This window comes from Nylanderia fulva, unplaced genomic scaffold (assembly GCF_048542155.1).
Source record: "Nylanderia fulva isolate GAGA-0341 unplaced genomic scaffold, ASM4854215v1 Scaffold10, whole genome shotgun sequence".
Classification (NCBI taxonomy): Eukaryota; Metazoa; Arthropoda; class Insecta; order Hymenoptera; family Formicidae; genus Nylanderia; species Nylanderia fulva.
In genome coordinates this window covers 1699791-1717768 of record NW_028189193.1, presented here as the reverse complement: position 1 = coordinate 1717768, position 17978 = coordinate 1699791, and the positions used below count along the sequence as shown (strand labels likewise).

The 17978-nt window shown below is 27.6% G+C and overlaps 5 protein-coding genes across 8 annotated transcripts; 2 read left to right on the top strand and 3 right to left on the bottom strand.

Annotated features, from left to right (window-relative positions):
• Positions 1-584: 584 nt before the first annotated feature.
• On the top strand, positions 585-1919 carry LOC114943775 (uncharacterized). The gene has a single exon (XM_029319487.2). It carries the CDS (start codon positions 596-598, stop codon positions 1466-1468), a length of 873 nt encoding a protein of 290 aa, XP_029175320.1. The 5' UTR covers positions 585-595; the 3' UTR covers positions 1469-1919.
• Positions 1497-3377, bottom strand: LOC114943757 (stromal cell-derived factor 2). Its single transcript, XM_029319453.2, has 4 exons — positions 3209-3377; positions 2698-2893; positions 2377-2601; positions 1497-2232 (listed from the first exon to the last, which is right to left on the bottom strand). Exons 1-4 carry the CDS (start codon positions 3279-3281, stop codon positions 2064-2066), a joined length of 663 nt encoding a protein of 220 aa, XP_029175286.1. The 5' UTR covers positions 3282-3377; the 3' UTR covers positions 1497-2063.
• Positions 3378-4176: 799 nt separating this feature from the next.
• LOC114943758 (single-pass membrane and coiled-coil domain-containing protein 4 homolog) lies at positions 4177-5602 on the bottom strand. Of its 3 annotated transcripts, none has more exons than XM_029319454.2 (2): positions 5427-5602; positions 4177-5045 (listed from the first exon to the last, which is right to left on the bottom strand). In XM_029319454.2, exon 2 carries the CDS (start codon positions 5033-5035, stop codon positions 4856-4858), a length of 180 nt encoding a protein of 59 aa, XP_029175287.1. In that variant the 5' UTR covers positions 5036-5045; positions 5427-5602; the 3' UTR covers positions 4177-4855. The 3 variants fall into 3 exon arrangements, with proteins under 3 accessions (XP_029175287.1, XP_029175288.1, XP_029175289.1); XM_029319455.2 differs by having other exon boundaries at positions 5523-5599; XM_029319456.2 differs by lacking the exon at positions 5427-5602 and adding an exon at positions 5337-5420.
• A 377-nt stretch (positions 5603-5979) lies between these two features.
• LOC114943756 (uncharacterized) lies at positions 5980-15614 on the top strand. Of its 2 annotated transcripts, XM_029319451.2 has the most exons (9): positions 5980-6429; positions 6508-8034; positions 8727-8946; positions 9039-9241; positions 10245-10559; positions 12345-13334; positions 13462-13705; positions 13786-13988; positions 14205-15614. In XM_029319451.2, exons 1-9 carry the CDS (start codon positions 6234-6236, stop codon positions 14609-14611), a joined length of 4305 nt encoding a protein of 1434 aa, XP_029175284.2. In that variant the 5' UTR covers positions 5980-6233; the 3' UTR covers positions 14612-15614. The 2 variants fall into 2 exon arrangements, with proteins under 2 accessions (XP_029175284.2, XP_029175283.2); XM_029319450.2 differs by having other exon boundaries at positions 5980-8034.
• Positions 15615-16055: 441 nt separating this feature from the next.
• Positions 16056-17860, bottom strand: Zfrp8 (Zinc finger protein RP-8). Its single transcript, XM_029319473.2, has 5 exons — positions 17559-17860; positions 17086-17433; positions 16553-16967; positions 16383-16485; positions 16056-16234 (listed from the first exon to the last, which is right to left on the bottom strand). Exons 1-5 carry the CDS (start codon positions 17614-17616, stop codon positions 16058-16060), a joined length of 1101 nt encoding a protein of 366 aa, XP_029175306.1. The 5' UTR covers positions 17617-17860; the 3' UTR covers positions 16056-16057.
• Between the last annotated feature and the right edge of the window lie 118 nt (positions 17861-17978).

The window sequence follows — 17978 nt, the reverse complement described above, 5'->3', positions numbered from 1 at the left end:
AATGCTAAATCATTTTTAATATCAATGTATGTACCACACACACATATATATATATATATACATACACACAATATGCTTTATAGTGTGATAACAGTGAACATATGCCTGGCATGCACTACTACTATGAGAATACGCAATAATAATTTAAAGGAAATTGAATCATGATCATCTAGTTGATAAATTATAAGTTATTATGATTATTTTGAAGAAGTTTCGACATATCAAGTTGACTAAAGTTAGTAAAACTTGTAAAATAGAATCATTGAGGTTATAATCAAGGTTAGTAAATATAAATCAATTTTATAAAGTTAAGAAATAATAATATAATATTTATTGATAATAATAATTTATGCTGAATTGTATAATAATTTATTTATTTTCTTTCAGCACAAAATAAATCAGGATAAGAATCAAGAGAATATATGTCTGATAAATTAAAAAAAAATGTATATATAATATTTCATAGAAGTTTTCTTATAAAATAGACAAACTCATACATTACATCTAAAAATCGGATTTATGTATCATGTGTACGTGTAAAAATTAGATTTATGTGTATTCTAAATATAGAGATTTACATATTCACTGTGAGACAATGTCTCAGATTCAGTATATAAAAACTTGTATGAAGATTGGTAAAACATTATGTCCGTTAGTGACGTTAATATGCACTATATTTGTTATTGTGATTACAATCTATATCAATCAAAAGATCTCTCCAATCTTTGTCTTTCTTTGTATACAAGTGTACCTGAATTGGTACTCTATATATAGCATCAGTTACAAATCAAATCCAATGAAAGTTAAAGAGGTACAAGATAACTTGTATAGTGTGATTATCCAACAGCGTAAATTTGAACAACCACTGCCTAATGTGCAGCAGCCACCGGCTCACAATACAGCCTACAGATTCTGGCATTGCGAGAGATGTCAGAGTTACATGTGCAAGCCTACTCAGCATTGCACCTTCTGCCACAAATGTTTTCACTTCAAGGATCATCACTGCTTCTTCCTAGGTGCTTGTGTACTGCGCCAGAATATGGGCAATTTCATATTATTTTGCTTTTACACTTCATTGACATGTTTATATTCCCTATCTGTACTGGGACCATACATGTACGAGAACATTAATCACATAGTGAAGAGCGACGCGGATTACTTCAACATATTCCTCAACTTTTGCTTCCCCATTGCCCTGGCAAGACTGCTGCACTCCAAAGACAGTTCGAGTATACTTCTAGTCACGATATTCGACATATTAATGTCGATTTTATGTATTTGTTTAGTGCTTGGCATTTGGAAACTGCACAGTTGTTTAACTGGCAAGCAACGTTACGTGAACGTAACAGGAAAGCAGAATCTAAAGGAAATCTTTGGAAACTATGGCCTATCAAATATTATTTTTCCATATAATGGTCTCATAGGCACAAGAGATATTAATGGCAAATATGAATTAAAGGAAGTATGAAACTAGTCAGATAGACAATGGATGGAGATTAAGTCTACACATATTTTTTTTATTATGTACTTGTATTGTAATAAATATAATAATAATATATACAACGCATTCTTACACATAATAGAACACAAATAGCGCTCCTTAATGCGATTGACGGAAGGTTTCAAAAAAGAGAATTGTTTGTACTAAATCGTAATATGAATTAAATTATTAAATACATGTAATCTAATCTCTATTAAGAAATAAATGACACTGTCTCAAAATGACAAAATTGATAAAATTGCTGCAATAATAAAAATGTGATAACAGAGGCTGGGAATACATTTTTAACTTTTTATATAATTATTATATTGCTTCGTGAATTTTAAATAATTATGTGCAAATTCCGTCTTTTTTTAAATAAGCTAATTTTATGAAATTCTTGAAAGTGTAATTTTATAAGGGATTAAACTCAGTTAAAGTCTCAAAAAAATATCAATATGAAAATAACTAATAATTGAATAATGATTTTCTCAATAGGATAATATAAATTACAACATTTTACCCAATTTATTTATGCATTTTCTTATAGACTACTAAAAAAATTATTATAGAAAAATTGCCTTTATAATTCCGTGTGTCGATGATGCTGTGCCTTGAAGTCATTGGGATGAATAAATAATCCTTCCATTGTCATCCATTGTATGTGAGCACTATTTGGAGAATATTCACTCATCACTTCGAGTTGTCCATTTATTGGAGAACTATAAGCTCTGCCACTGACAGCTAAATATCTAAATATATAACATTTAAAAAAATTAAAGCTCTGTGCCATTTAGTCTCACTATGAGAAACAACAATAAATATGTAATGTACATAATTGCTCCGCAGATTTAGTATTTTTTTAATTTGGATTTAAATTCATAGTGTATACTTACGTTTCAGTGTCAATATGCTTCAATTTAATTGTATCATCTCTCTCCCAAAAATCATTATTGCACATTAACATCCAGTTATCGCCAGTATCACCCTCTCCTCTGTGATCTCCGTATGCTGATACTTCCTGTTTTCCACTCAAGGGTGAACTAACGAGATGTGAATGAAGATTTTTCTTTGTTGTAGTGTGTTCCAATCTAATAATTTCTCCACATCTGATTGGTTTCCTAACAAAATTTCCATAAATTTGCTCATATATCATACATCATATATACATATACACATAAATTGGCAAAAAATTGTAACTATAAATTATGTCTTACCCTCGTATGCATTGTTTTCCTGATTCCGCTTTAACAAGCCAATAAGAATTACCATCTTCTTTGACATTTGTACCTGTTACTGATTGCTGTCCACTGCCACTTCCATATTTGATTTCGTGGGAATGTAGCCTGACATTATAGTCTACATTCACTAGTTTCACTACAGACCCACAAGTTACATGTTGTGTTCCTCTACCTATACAATATTTTAATAAAATTAGCATATGTAAATAAAAATTACATACACAAATTAACATTTCACATTTTATATATGTTATGTCAAATATTAACCTATTCAATTTTACATATTAAAGATATTTATATACAATTGAATATATTTTTAATTATAACAAATATACGATCAATTGTATAAAAATACATCAAAAAACAAATCGGTGATAAAAAATTGAAATATAATTAGATAACAGATACAGAGATGATAAGTAATAACATAACCCATAAGTAGACTTATTGATAATTAGATCCTTATAAATAAAAACATGAAGAGTACCTTGAATGCAACTTATATAAAATGAAAGTACTGCGAAACTTGAAAGAAGCAGACGCATCGAATAATCCATCATGACCGTGTTTCTTGACAATAATTGAACAAAGAAAATTTGAGCGAAAAAGCGATACAGGCACGACGACAGCCTCCAATCACAGCCCCAATAGGGGCGTAAAGACGTGTTAGCTTTTCATTGGTCACAATTCACGTTCCACGTGCCTAAGTTGACACTTGACACTGGCATTAGGCAATTTTTTTCCTCTCTTCTTTATATTATTTTGTATATATAATTCAAAAAACTTATAAAATTTTAATATGAATATTAATTAAATTGAAATATAACTGAAAATAAAGAACTTTATTAAATATTTACGATAAGGATATATATTCGAAAAAAAAGATAAACCTCCTCTAAAGTTTTTCTTTCATTTTTTTTATTTCTGTTTCTTCTCTTAATTAACAAATATATATTTATAGAAATATAATTTGAAACAGTGAAAAATTATTTATACATTATTGTTAATGAAAGAAGACGAGCAAAGAGTAATTAAATTGAAAAAAATATTGAATATTTTTTTTTTTTTCAAAGATTATAAATAAAACTAATCTTTGTATTAGAGATTTATGTTTTTTTATAAATAAGATTCTTTCAAATTATAATATAAAAAAAATCTACTTTTTTCTCTCATTACTGAAATTAATGTATATACATATATATATATATATATATATATATATATATATATAATAAAATATTAGATTTTTATTCTTTCACTGAAGCATCAATATGTAAATTACATTTAAGTTCGAAAATTTATTAAATTTTTTAATTTTACTCAATTGAAACAGTATACACAGAAAAAATATTTGTATTACGTTATATATTCTATCACAGCAAGTGACAGAATATATAATGCACAAAATAATTGTTAAATTGGAAGAGAGGTAAAAATGTATATAAGGCGACAAAATTTATATATAATAAATATATTTTTATACTGCACATTGGACCCATATTCATTATTTAAATGCTTTACAGACTATAATGTCCCCCCAATTTAATTTAACATTAGAATTTATATTTGATAGATATGGACTTTTCTTGGTTTTTCTTACATATAAGAGATAAACTAATTAACAAAATATATATTATAAATTGAAATATATAATATTATACTTATATATACTTTTTCATCTAACATTATATTTAAAAAACATGCACATGAAAGAATTAAGGAAGACATAAATTAATATAAAGAACTTATATTATTCGACGTTAATCAATTTTATTATTTATTAGAAAAATGCAATGTATAAATTAACTAATTCTTCTCATATAATACTTTTGTAAAAAATATTGCCCCTCTTATACCTTATTCCATAATTACATCTTAATATTATGTAATATTCTCAGCTTTATAAATCTCCTTATCAAATCAAATTGATATTTGCAAAACATATCTTGTTTCCAATATGATTTAGGTATAAGATTTAAAGAGAACAGTGGAATGTGCCTCTTTTTAGAAAAACTTTTATAGATCCATAAAAATGTAATGAGAAATTATCCAAATATAGCATTGTTATAATGCATTGTTCAAATATAGCACATATCTTGTTTTTAATAAATGAATGACAAATATGCATGTATCACTAGTATTCAACCAGTTTTGGACGGGTTTTAACATAAATGTACGCTGCTATTATCACAAATATTGCAGCTATAGTGGGCAATACAATTGTGAACACTCTCTGCTTATTCTCCAGAAATTCCTTTTTTCGTTCTTTCTTCTGTTTGTTTGTCTCTTTCGTCTTTCCCTTTAACTGCCGCATGTTTTTCCCACTGTAAATCACAATAAAATTGTATTAAAATAAAAGTTTAGTTATATATACATTTTCTCTCCTCTTATATTATTATATATTAATAAATCAATGAAAAGAATGTATGTAAATATCAAAATTATGTTTTTTAATCTTTTAACTAATCTATAATAACTAAAAAAAATAATAAAAAAATAAAATTTTATAAAATATTAGAGCATAGATTTTTAAAATTTCAATAAACAAACATATAAAGTGTGTATTTTTATTGGAGAACGTGTACATTTGTCACACATATGTTTTATAATATTACTTTGACTTTATGAAATAAATAATTGAAAATTGCGTGGTAAGCGATTCTTCATCCCGCCGAATTAATCGAGAAGCATCGAGATACCGGTACCTTGTACTTCACTCGCAACGCGAACAGATACGAGAAACAAGTCCGGAAATGCCGCACCGAACGTCAATTTCGCTCGTACAAATGAGATTTGCGTACATGACACGTAGCAAGACAGTTGGCACGAAGAAGCACCACCAGCTGGGCTGTCACTTCCGTACGCACAGGTGATCGCGTCAAGTGTGTTCGAAAAACGGACACTTGCGCGCCTTTCTTCCCCTTATTCTCAATTTATCCACATTATATTTATTATTTATTCATTATTTATCCATTTATCTATATTTATATTTTTTATATTTTTAATGATCTATCCATATTTATCAGTATATTAAAGAATATATATTTTTTTCGTTAATTTTTATATCAGACGAATTCTTCCGATCTGTTATTGCAAATTTAAAGCAATAAATTATATAATAAATATAATAAATAAATGTAATAAATATAACAAGTATAATAAATAAATAAATAAATATAATAAATAAAATATTCATGTAAACAAGCCTAATTATTCAGCGCTATTGCGCAGGTGTACGAAAATTTATTTGCGGGGAGGATCATGTATATCATATATCGTTCAGGTAGAACCTTTTTTTTATTTTTTTGTCAAATGTGTGGGATAAGAAAAAGTTGATATATGTATATATACATTGATAAAACAGGTAAAATTCGCAAAAAACGAATACCTATTAAGGAGAACCTATTATAATTTCGGATATCACGAAAAAAAGAAAAAAAAATATTTGGAAAGAAACATTTATGTTTATTTAACATAAAGGTTATGTGTTTCCGAAAACTCAATCAAACATTATGTTTAGTAAAATTTCACCAAATATATCCAGAGAACAAAATTTAACAGCATTAGATTTGCGCAATAATCAAAACGGCGCAATAAATAATGAAGCGGAACATAGAACTCAGGGAATTGTTTTCAAGAGAAAGAAGAAGAGAAAGCAAAAGAAAAACGTGACATCTATTTCTTTGCAAGAGAATAACACTCAAATCGGTATAGAAACAATTGATTCTGATAAATCTCGCAATTTACATCTTGCTAATAATAATTCTATTTTGCCAAAAACAACAGATTTATCAAGTACCAGCATCGAGGAGGATAAGAGAGCAGGTAATACAATTGACATAAATATCCTGAAAAATTTATTAAATGAAAATGGAGAAGCTTCTGGCAGGAGGGAAGATAGAGAGACATTCAATTTTTTGCAACAGGACGAACTAGGAAATAAACAAATCGACATAAATCATTTGGTAGCTGAAGTTCACATTTTACAGTTTAATAATAAAAAAGACAACGACACTGTTTCTGTTTCATCAAAAACAGCTGATTTACTAAGTACTGCAAAACACAATGTAAATAAAACAAATATCTCTACTCTGCAAAGCTCATCGACAGAAAATATTCCAGAAAATCTTCCTAGCGTAAGAAAGAAGAAGAGAGCAAGCAATTTTTGGCAAAAAAACTGCAAGCAAATTGATCTAAACACAGAAAATTTGAAGGACAAAGAGCAGACTATTTTGCAATTTAATAATTGTAACAATGTTTCATCAAAAGCTGCTAATTCACTGAATACTAATACTGTTAAATGTAGGAAGAGCAGAGAAGATACAAATAACAAAAGTGTCTCTGGTTTGCAAAATCCGAAACTTATTTTTTCTAATATAGATTACGAGTTCCATGAAGCAAATCATGCCATAATCGAGACGTTTGCTCTCAATATATATTTTTCTCTGTGTGCCGATGACAGAGAAACTTATTGCTTAGTGTGCGATAAGATTCTTCAAATTCAAAATAATTTCCGGGAAAATCTTTGTGGACACATTCAATCAAAGAAGCATATAAAACTATTGTCCCAGATGATAGAGGATGATAAGGAATGTTTGAAGGCTGGAAGACTCTTTAGCAAACTAGGATTGGCACGAGAATACATGAGAAGCAAAAATGGTATTGTTGAATGTTTGTTATGTAATAGCAAGAGTTTCTCCAGCGAGGTACAGAATGATGATGTATCTTTACACGATCATATATTAAGTAGCAAGCATCAAAATTTCAAGTTGTCTTGGACATCGTCGGTAAAGAATATACTGCGAGACGTTCATAATAAATTCCGAAGCGTATACAACGTCAGGAAATATTGTTGCGAATTTTGTAATTATGAAAGCACATCGGAGATTTATTTCGCAAAACATCTGCGTGTACCTCATCATACGACACGATTAGTTGCAGTTCCTGATTATGTAGAGAAATTTAAGTTCTATTATTGCGCTGCATGTCTACTCTTGTGGTTTGGAAATTCTGATATGTTTGATCGACATTCTGAGAAAACTGAACACATACGCAGGCTAACATACGGTTCTGATCTCGATCATTTGCCAGAACAAGTAATACAACTCTTAATTATGGCCAACCAGAATGCTGAAGTATTGCTTATGCAATCCAATAGCATATGTTATAATAAAACGATAATTAATTACATATTGCGCGATTTGATAACTGAGCTGCAAAAATATATTCCAAATATAAAAGCTCATCCTTTTGGATCCAGGATTTCAGACTTGGGTTTTGCTGACAGTGATATTGACATCTTCCTTGATTGTGGTAAGTGCAATTTTAATCTATGATATAATTTATCCAGTAAAATTAGACTTGAAAAGGGCAAGATTTCATAAAAATTCGAAGCAAACTGAATTTTTGTGGAGATTTTTATTTCAATGTTCTAATGAAATCCTAATTTTACTGAACTATATATATTTTTGTCTATTATATTTTGTCATGTATCAATTGTCTATATATCTTTATCTATATAAGTGTATGGTTTGCATCAAAATGTTTATTAATATTAAAATTTAAAACAAACTATATAAGTACTATTACATTTGCCATAACTCTTAAGAATATTAACATTTTAATATAATTCTATTAATTTCTTAGATATATATTTTTTTTATAAATTATTAACTATAGCAATGATTATCTGAATCATTTTAATACAGTTACATATGTACAAATTATACATATATATATTTACACAATTTTGAAATATTAAAAATAACATGAGTAAGAAAAAAATTTACAAAGAAAACTTTATTTATTTCAAGTGTGTGTGTGTGTGTGTGTGTGTGTGTGTGTGTGTGTGTGTGTGTGTGTGTGTGTGTGTGTGTGTGTGTGTGTAATAACATGCAACATATATAATAACTTGAAAATGATTTTTTTAGCAACTTTTATCGAGTTTTTTTTTTTTGTTATAAATTATATATTAACATTAACTTTTGTTCTATTATTTTATGCAGGTAATATGTATGAAGGGAGGAATTCATCATATAATCATTGTCAGAATCTTATTACACACATTGTGTATTATCTATCCCTTAATAAAACAATTTGGATGGTTCAGGAAATGATATTACGTAGTAGAACGCCAATTATAAAAGTACAACATAATCCCTCAGGATTTATATGTGACATTTCAGTTACAAATGGGCTAGCAGTGGAAAATACCAAAATAATTAAGTAAGTCTTTTGCTTCCTCCTGACATATAATGCAGTAGAAATATTTTGAATATCATATTTATGCATTATAAATTTAAAAATTTTTGTTTTAGGTGTTTTAATCATACTTTTCCACTATGTCGAAAAATGATTTTGTTTCTTAAACATTGGATGCATAACAGTGGTTTATTAGGGTCACATGTTATAACAAGCTATGCTCTCACATGGTGCGTTATTTTTTATCTGCAAACTCTGTTAATCTTTCCCAGTATCTCACAACTGATAAAATTGAGAAATAGTTCATGGCGAATCAGTGGTAAGTGATATCATTATACATACATACATACATATATATATATATATATATATATATATATATATATATATATATATATATATACAGGGTTGGGAAATAACAAGTTACTTGTAACAAAGTTACAGTTACAGTTACTTTTTTTCGGTAACTATAACTTAACTTCATTACTTTTCTCCATCTGTAACTGTAACTTAGTTACATTTTTTTAGTAACTAGTAACTATTTTAACAGTTACTTTATGAGTTACTTTTTTGGAAACATGCGCTAAAAGTATCGTTCAAATATGGTAGCCATTATATTGTTATTAAATTCTGATAACAGTAACATATGGATCTTTATATGATTTAATCTTTTACCTACAATTCTCATATATATTTAGTGTACATAAAATAATATAACACATAATTAAGATCGACTAATCACAGTCAAGTATTTAAAAAAATTCTTAAATGTAATAATTAGTCGATTTGCGACTTTGTGACTTTGCGATTATCATTTAGTAAGTTACTAACTATTGTTACTGTTGTATATGAAGGTCATTCCTCAAGGAGAACAGAAGGTCAAAATTATGTCAATTTAACATTATATTAACTAAATATTGACCAAAAAATGACGTAAATTTAGTAACTGTAGAGTAGTAACTGTACTAGAGTAACTGTAACTGTAACAAGTAATTTTTTAAAATCGGTAACTTGTAACTGTAACTAATTACTTTTTCAATGAAATAACTGTAACTGTAACTAGTTACTTTTACAAAGTAACTTTCCCAACCCTGTATATATATATATATATATGCATGCATATAATAGACTACAATAAATTTTTTCAAAATTTAATTTGCGATATTTTATATATATAAATAAAAGTATTATTAAATAAATAAATTATTAAACAAATTGTATATTTATTGTACATTATTTTACTAATTAATGTTTGATTTACATGTATTATATACTCTTATTATGTATGTACTTCTTAATTTATATATATTTTTTTTATTTAGGTTGGGAAGTTGGTGTAAGCTACAATTTCCCTGTTAAGAAAATAAATCACACATTTGAGGAGCTTTTATTAGGATTTTTTAAGTTTTATGCAGATTTTAAATATAAAAGTCATGTGATTTGTCCATTGTTGGGCCAGCCGATAGAAAAAAATGCATTTACAAATCTATCAAGTTTACCGCAAGATATGGCACCATATGTTGCTTATATGCATGATGCTTATACGAAAGAGAAACCTCAAGCTTTTTTCTTATCACCATTATGTGTACAAGATCCATTCGATTTATCACATAATCTCACGAAGGCAGTTAATAATCGTAAGTTGAACAACTTTCAGAGCAATTGCAATTATAGTGCAAATTTACTGAAGAAGACTTTTATGTACCTGAAGCCACCATTGTTATCGTAATTTAATCAATATCTGTACAGAAAATGTCTGTATTTTTCTTGATAATAATTTGATAACTTGATAATTTTATTTGTTTTATGTCTATCTATAATAAATATAATAACTATTGATAATTGACAATTTACAGTGAAATCATTGAACTAATTTTTTTTTAAACTGATATGATAGTTACTTATATTTAGATATATTATATTCATAAATTGATATAATATTGATATATCTTGATTTAGAGATTGAATACCGAAATAATTTCGTTAACGATTATATATCATATCGTTTAAACCTCTATTAAAAAATATTATTTATCAAGATTCTAATGATAATATCCTAATAGTAATATCCTAATATAAACGATGCTAATATATTGAATATTAATATCTATTGGGATATAAAGTATAACATATATACTATATACAGTGACAATATTAATGATATTAAACATCTCAAATTATCATTAATCTGATTGATTTACTGTAACATTTAATAAAAATTAATAAAATATAATAATATACTTGTAATATCAATATAATATCGATATTATATTATATCGGTATTATGTACATACCGATATTTATATAAAAGTTTCGGTTATTATACTGATATTAAACGTTCAAATATCGATATAAATTGAAGATTTTTAGAATTACGATTTTTTAACGGTAGAGGTATATACACAATACCGATATATAATTATTGACGAAATTATTTCGATATTCTCTCGGTCGAAAAATACTGATATATAAGCGGTATTTTTCATTCCTATTTCTACTGGATATATCAATAATTCAATAAATATATATATATTTTTTTTAACGAGATACTTTTATTAATTGATTAAAAAGTGTCAAATTTTTTAGTTTGATTAGTATATAATTAGTTTTATTGCTAATTAATTTTTAAATATAATCTTGTGCTGTGATGTTATTACATCTGTATTGTTTTGTAAAAAGTCATGATTGTAGAAGAAATAAAAAAATCGAAAAGTTATAAAATGTATATATTAATTTCAATTATTATAGCCTGAATTTTTTAATCAATTTATTATAATGAAAGTTGCTACTAAAATTATTATTGTTTTTCAATGTAAAAGATTAATATATTCTTATTTGTTAAAAGAAAAATTTTATTAATTTTATTTATGATGTGTGATTTTATATATATTTCTTATTTAGTTTTGTAACTTATATACTTTTTGCATTTCAAATAATTAATATATATAGGAATAAATATTAGGAAGAAAATGTGAAAAGAAAATTAAAAAAGGCTTATTTTAAGTTTTTACGCTAAAAATTACGAGCACGTGTAGTTCACCATTAACACTCGCGGATTGACCAATCAGAGCAAAGTATACATTTTTTGTCATTCCATGCGCATAATGCGTAAGAATAAAGTGGGCAGCACACCACCACACACTAAAATTTTACTTATATTTGCATTGCCTGCAAATGTAAATTTTCTAAAATTGAAAAAGTAGATGTTCATTTACGTACAACGACAGAACATTTGAAAGACTTTCAAAATATTTTGCTCACTTATAATGATATAATATATGGTATAAGTGCAACAAAAGAACTTAATATAAATAAACCACGAGCAATAGAGCTTACAAATACTGATAGTAAAGCAGCTAATACAATGTCTCAAAGTGGAGAAAGTAATTCTGGTTTATTCATGCCTCCTAATATAATTTCAGAAATTAAGAATCAATTGATTACAAGACCAGTAAAAAGAAATGGGGATAAGTTACAAACAGGACAAAAAAAGACCAATGCCTTGGATCGTTATAATAGAATGTATCAGAAAAGATTTCTAGATTTTGAGAAAATTATGTTTACTTGCAGTTTGAGGAAGAAGAATGATATTGAATGTAATTTACAACTGTATGCTGTTGAATACAGAAATATGCGCTGTCTTGCATGTAATGTTACACATTTATACAATATAGATACATTGTACGAACATATTCATTGTGAACAACATATTATGCAAACACAGCTGAAAGAAAGCAGTGAAAAGCAGAAACTAAAACTATTAAGAGAATTAATTAAGATAGAGTTTAGAAAATGTTATGCTTGCAATCAAAATGGAAAGTTAATGCATGATACATCCAAAATCGAGGAACATATGCATTATCCTTTACACAAGCAAAATCGTAACAAGGTACTTCAGAAAGCTATGTGTGTATTACAAGACTTCGATACTGTATTATGGTACAGCATCCAATACTTTGCTTGCGTCGAGTGTAAGAGAAGATTCCGAATGAAGATAAAGTTTATGGAACATCTTGACAAAAGTCATAATGAACTTCTACGTACAAAGGATAATACAAAATTTGATTTTTGCCTTCTGTGTGCCACTTTGTGGTATAACAAAGGGGGGGATTCAGTTTATAAACTACACTGTAAAAAACGGACCCATAGGTATTTAACAAGAAGTAATGACTTTGTAATCAGGCCGCTACCACAATCTCTGCAAGAATTATTGAAAAATATTAACGAAACTGTCGTTAATCTACTTAAACTATCGGACGATACATTAAAGGATTCAAGAACAACTCAACTCGTGGATGCTTTAAAGCATACTTTCGAAGATCAATCGTTTTATGTAGAAGTGTACATGTTTGGTTCTAGAGTCACTGGTTTAGCATTGCCAAACAGTGATATCGACATATATCTTGATTTCAGTAAATATATATTCTATATAATTTGTTTTACACACACACACACACACATAAAACATAAGTAAAACTTTTTTATTTATATAATAATATAAAAGAAAAAAGAAATTATAAAAAAAATTTTCTGTTTTAGGTAAAATTGAGTGTACTTCAGTGAACTATATTAATATATACCGTAAGGAGACTGCATTAATACTTCAGAAAAGGAGTAAACAAATTCAAAAGTATTTACAGATTGATGGTGAAAATTGGGAAATAGAATTAATTTTGGACGAGAGCAGGACACCTCTGATAAAAGTAAAGCACAGATTGACAAGATTACAATGTGATATTTCATATACAAATGGTCTTTCAGTGGAAAATTCTAAACTTATCAAGTATGAGAAATGTATTTTGAAGAGCATATTTTAAGAGAGTGTTTGTAAGATATATTTGATAAAATATATTATTTTTTTAGGTCTTTCAATACGGCATATCCGAATTGCCGAAAATTAATATTGTTTTTGAAAAACTGGATCTTATTAGGAAATTTAACTGGTTCTGACGGAATAACGAGCTATTCTCTCAGCTGGCTAGTCATCTTTTATTTACAAGTTGAATATAAAATACCGACTATTGCTGCTTTGATTAAAAGCCATAATCATTCGAAAATTGTATGCGGTAAGTTGAATAATTTATTCAGAAATATATCTGTATAATTTTTACATGAAATCTATATGATTGAAAAAGAGAGATCATCTATTTGTTTTAAAATAATAAATTATAATTCTATATATTTTTTTCAATATTTATAGTATGTAATATAGTGTATAATATAGTATATAATATAATACATAATATAATACATAATATAGTACATAATATTTTATATTTTAGGCTGGGAAACTGGAGTCGATGTTCCTACAAAAAATGTACTTGAATTATTAAATGCACCAATATGTACATTGTTATTAGGATTTTTTGAATATTATGAACGCTTTAATTACATGGACAATGTTATATGTCCATTGTTAGGCAAGACATGCCATAAAGAAATTTTTACAGAAGATCCATCGTCTTTACCCGATACTATGAAACTCTACATTATGCAATTGCAGACTACAAAACCGCAATATTTTCGTATTGATTCACCTATGTGTGTGCAAGATCCGTTAGATCTTTCGCACAATTTAACAAAGGCTGTGTCAATTTTAACGCTTAAACATTTTAAACAATATTGTAAAGAAAGTGCATCGATGTTATATAATATTAATGGACAAGTTTGTCGAAAAAAAGATACTTAATTATAAAGAATCACCATCTTTTTAATTAATTAATATGATAGAGATCAATGTATTTTTATAATTGGACTATAGGATTAATGACATTAAAAATATTTTACATTAGATAATGACAATTTCAACTATTTTGTAATTACATATATTTCTTGTAATGTCTATTCTGATGGTGATAAAGTATTATATAAAGTACAATACGCAATATATTTTAATACTATTGCAGTTTATATTTTTAAAAGATTACAAATCTTGATTCAATAATTGTAAAATAACGATAATTGTAATACTTTTTTTTATTTTTCATATTTAATATACATTTAAGAATTTTTATTGTCAACACAAAATGTTGCCTAAGAAAACTTTCAGTGATATAGTCAATAATATATTTAAAAACACAATATACACTTCATCTCGGCCAATAGAGCTACACGCGATGTTATTGCGACAATTAATAAAGAAAATTTGGAAACTGAGATCCCAACCATAGGATACAAATTCCTTAGTTTCCAAATTTTCTTTATTAATTGTCGCAATAACATCGCGTGTGGCTCTATTGGCCGAGATGAAGAAAGTGTATATTGTGTTTTTAAAATTAAGGAGCCGACTTAATATTCTTAATAATATATTTATTGTCATTTTACATTTTCATGAAAACAAAATATTTAGTAACATTGAAATATGTTTTTATTTTTTATTTTAGTATAATTTTATTTTTTATTTCAGATAAGAAATATATGTCGGCTCTCAATATTAATAATAATAATAATAGTATATGAATTTTAAATCGGCCAATAGAGCCCAAGCGCGAAAAATTAATTTATTTTATTTGTAGATATTATGTGTAATTGAAGATGTTTCAACAAAACTTTTATCGATTTAGAGAATATGTATTATCATTGAAAGTAACAAGATTCTTAGAATGCAATTTGTTTCAAGAGACACCTATTTCTCATTAAACTATATATCTTTATACTGTATTTTTATAAAGATTATAAACTTTTTATTGTAATATTGTGCACTTTAAGATTCCTGTGTCCTTATTGCAGACATATTTAATTATAACATAATAAAATCATAAATATTTTATTCTTGTAAAATACATTGAAAGGAATAATCCTTTTTTTAAATCAATCTTATGGCAATCAAGATATACAGATTTATTTATTAATTCACAAATCGAGAAGAGAAGAGAGAGAGAGAGTTTTCGGTATACTTTATTAATCCATATTATTTAATACGAAAATGTATGCATTTAAAAAACTTATTATTTCGATATATTTTGCAAAGTAGTAAAACTTTATATGATTTCTGTTGTCATAATTCCATATGATAAATAAGAAATTTTAATGTACTTAATCATATTTAATTTATTGTTCCATAACTAAAGTATAAATTTGTAAGTATATTAAAACAAAATTTTGTTTAATGTATACAAAAAAAACAAGGCAAATATCATGCATCTTGGTTTATTCTCGAGTCAGTTACAATATCTTGCTTCCATATATATTCTCTTATGTATGTATCATTAGGTGCACAAGATTGTTTGCATGTGAAAACAGCTAATATTCCCCAGTCAAGACACTTGACAATATCATTCAAGCCTAAGTAATTTAATAGCTGTGGCATTATCTGCAAATAATTTTATATAACATAAACAAAAAATACGTAACATGCAAAAATTGATGCGCAATTTGTCTTTCAAATATCAATGTAAATTTTTTTAAATTTGAATTATTTTGTATTCCAGTATGTATTATATAAATAAACTCTTACATACTTGAAATTCAAACTGTCTATCACTATTGCATTCTGGGCATTTTGGAACATCTGCTATTTTGTTTTGTTGCGATATGTATAAAACTTTTCCTCCTCTGTCATATCTATTAAATGAATACAGATTAGAATACAGATTGTTACTCTACAAATTTTTTTACAAAGAAAAGATACCTTAAGATCTGATCTGGATAATTATCTATTCCCATACGAAATTCTACAAATATTTCATCTTTTTCGTCGCTAGCCATCTGTAATAAATCATCATTAACGTCTTCATGCTGAAGACTTCCAGCTTTGCCATTTTTTATCATTGCATTATACTTTTTAATCTCCCTCTGTTCCCTTTCAAAATCGTCTTGCTCCATATTATCTTTCACAGAATCATCGCTCTCTACTACAATCTCATATTCAGGAAACAAGAAATTATTGTCACTATTTGCTTCAGCGCCACACGTATGCTTATGTCCATTCTTCCAGTCATATACTTGATGCACACGACAACAATAATTGACAACTTTACATTTAGCACAATGACTCGGTGCTGCAATCCCACAAATACAACATGTTTTTGTCCATTGCGACACATCTAAAAGCAGAGAAATACACGATATTATTCTACATTATTCCATGCATGTGTTCACAAAAGTCATTGGAAGAAAAATGTCATATTATATACAAAATTTGTCATGTTACAATAGACTTACCAATGTCTGTTCTCCAATTTTTCTGCTCGACAGGCGGTTCAGACGGATAAAAACTATTGACTCTACTCAATTGCGATCGAAAAACTTTCAAGTTTCCATTTTGATTCGGTCTACAGCAATCTACGTTCTTGCATATAAAAATATATATAGTCCTGTGAAAAGCATCGACGTTTTCCTCGTACGGTGCGTAAATCTGGCACAGAAATACGCAAACCTCGTTGCAATACTCGCATTCCAAATCACTTTTACCGGGAATATTTTTCAGCTCGAGCCAGGCCGGTTTACCGCCCACTTTACTAGGAAAGAATCTGCTTGTCAGTCGCCACGATTCGCATTTCTCTACGAATCCTAAATCAATTGCCATATTTAAGACATATAATAATAAAATTGAACTGAAATTGCTACAGAAAATAAATATATTTTTCAGGACGAATTTTTTTTAATATTTCCAAATGCATGAAAGATTTGACAACCTCGAACACGTGCTCGCCTCAGACTCAACTGGACATCATCACACATACCCACATACATAAAAAAGATTTCAATCTGATTGGTTGAGTCGGACAGTGCATACACCAATTAAATACTTTATCGCCATTGTGAAATATGTTCTTTTCATACTTCTGTAATCTTTTTTCTATTTTCAGAAAAAAACTAATTAAAGTAACTAAAAGGCAGGCTCTTCTATTGGATGCAGAGAGAAACAAGAGAGTGGCCACCGGGATTCAGAGGCAGTGTGGCATTCCTGTTCCATTTTCCGTCTATAATGTTTAATATTACAATTCAATTTATAATTAAAATATTTGTATTGCGCTGAAGAAGGCTTGAAATGTCAGCCGAAACGTTCGCATAAATGTTTATTTCTTATGTATTTATTATTTCGTTTTAAATGA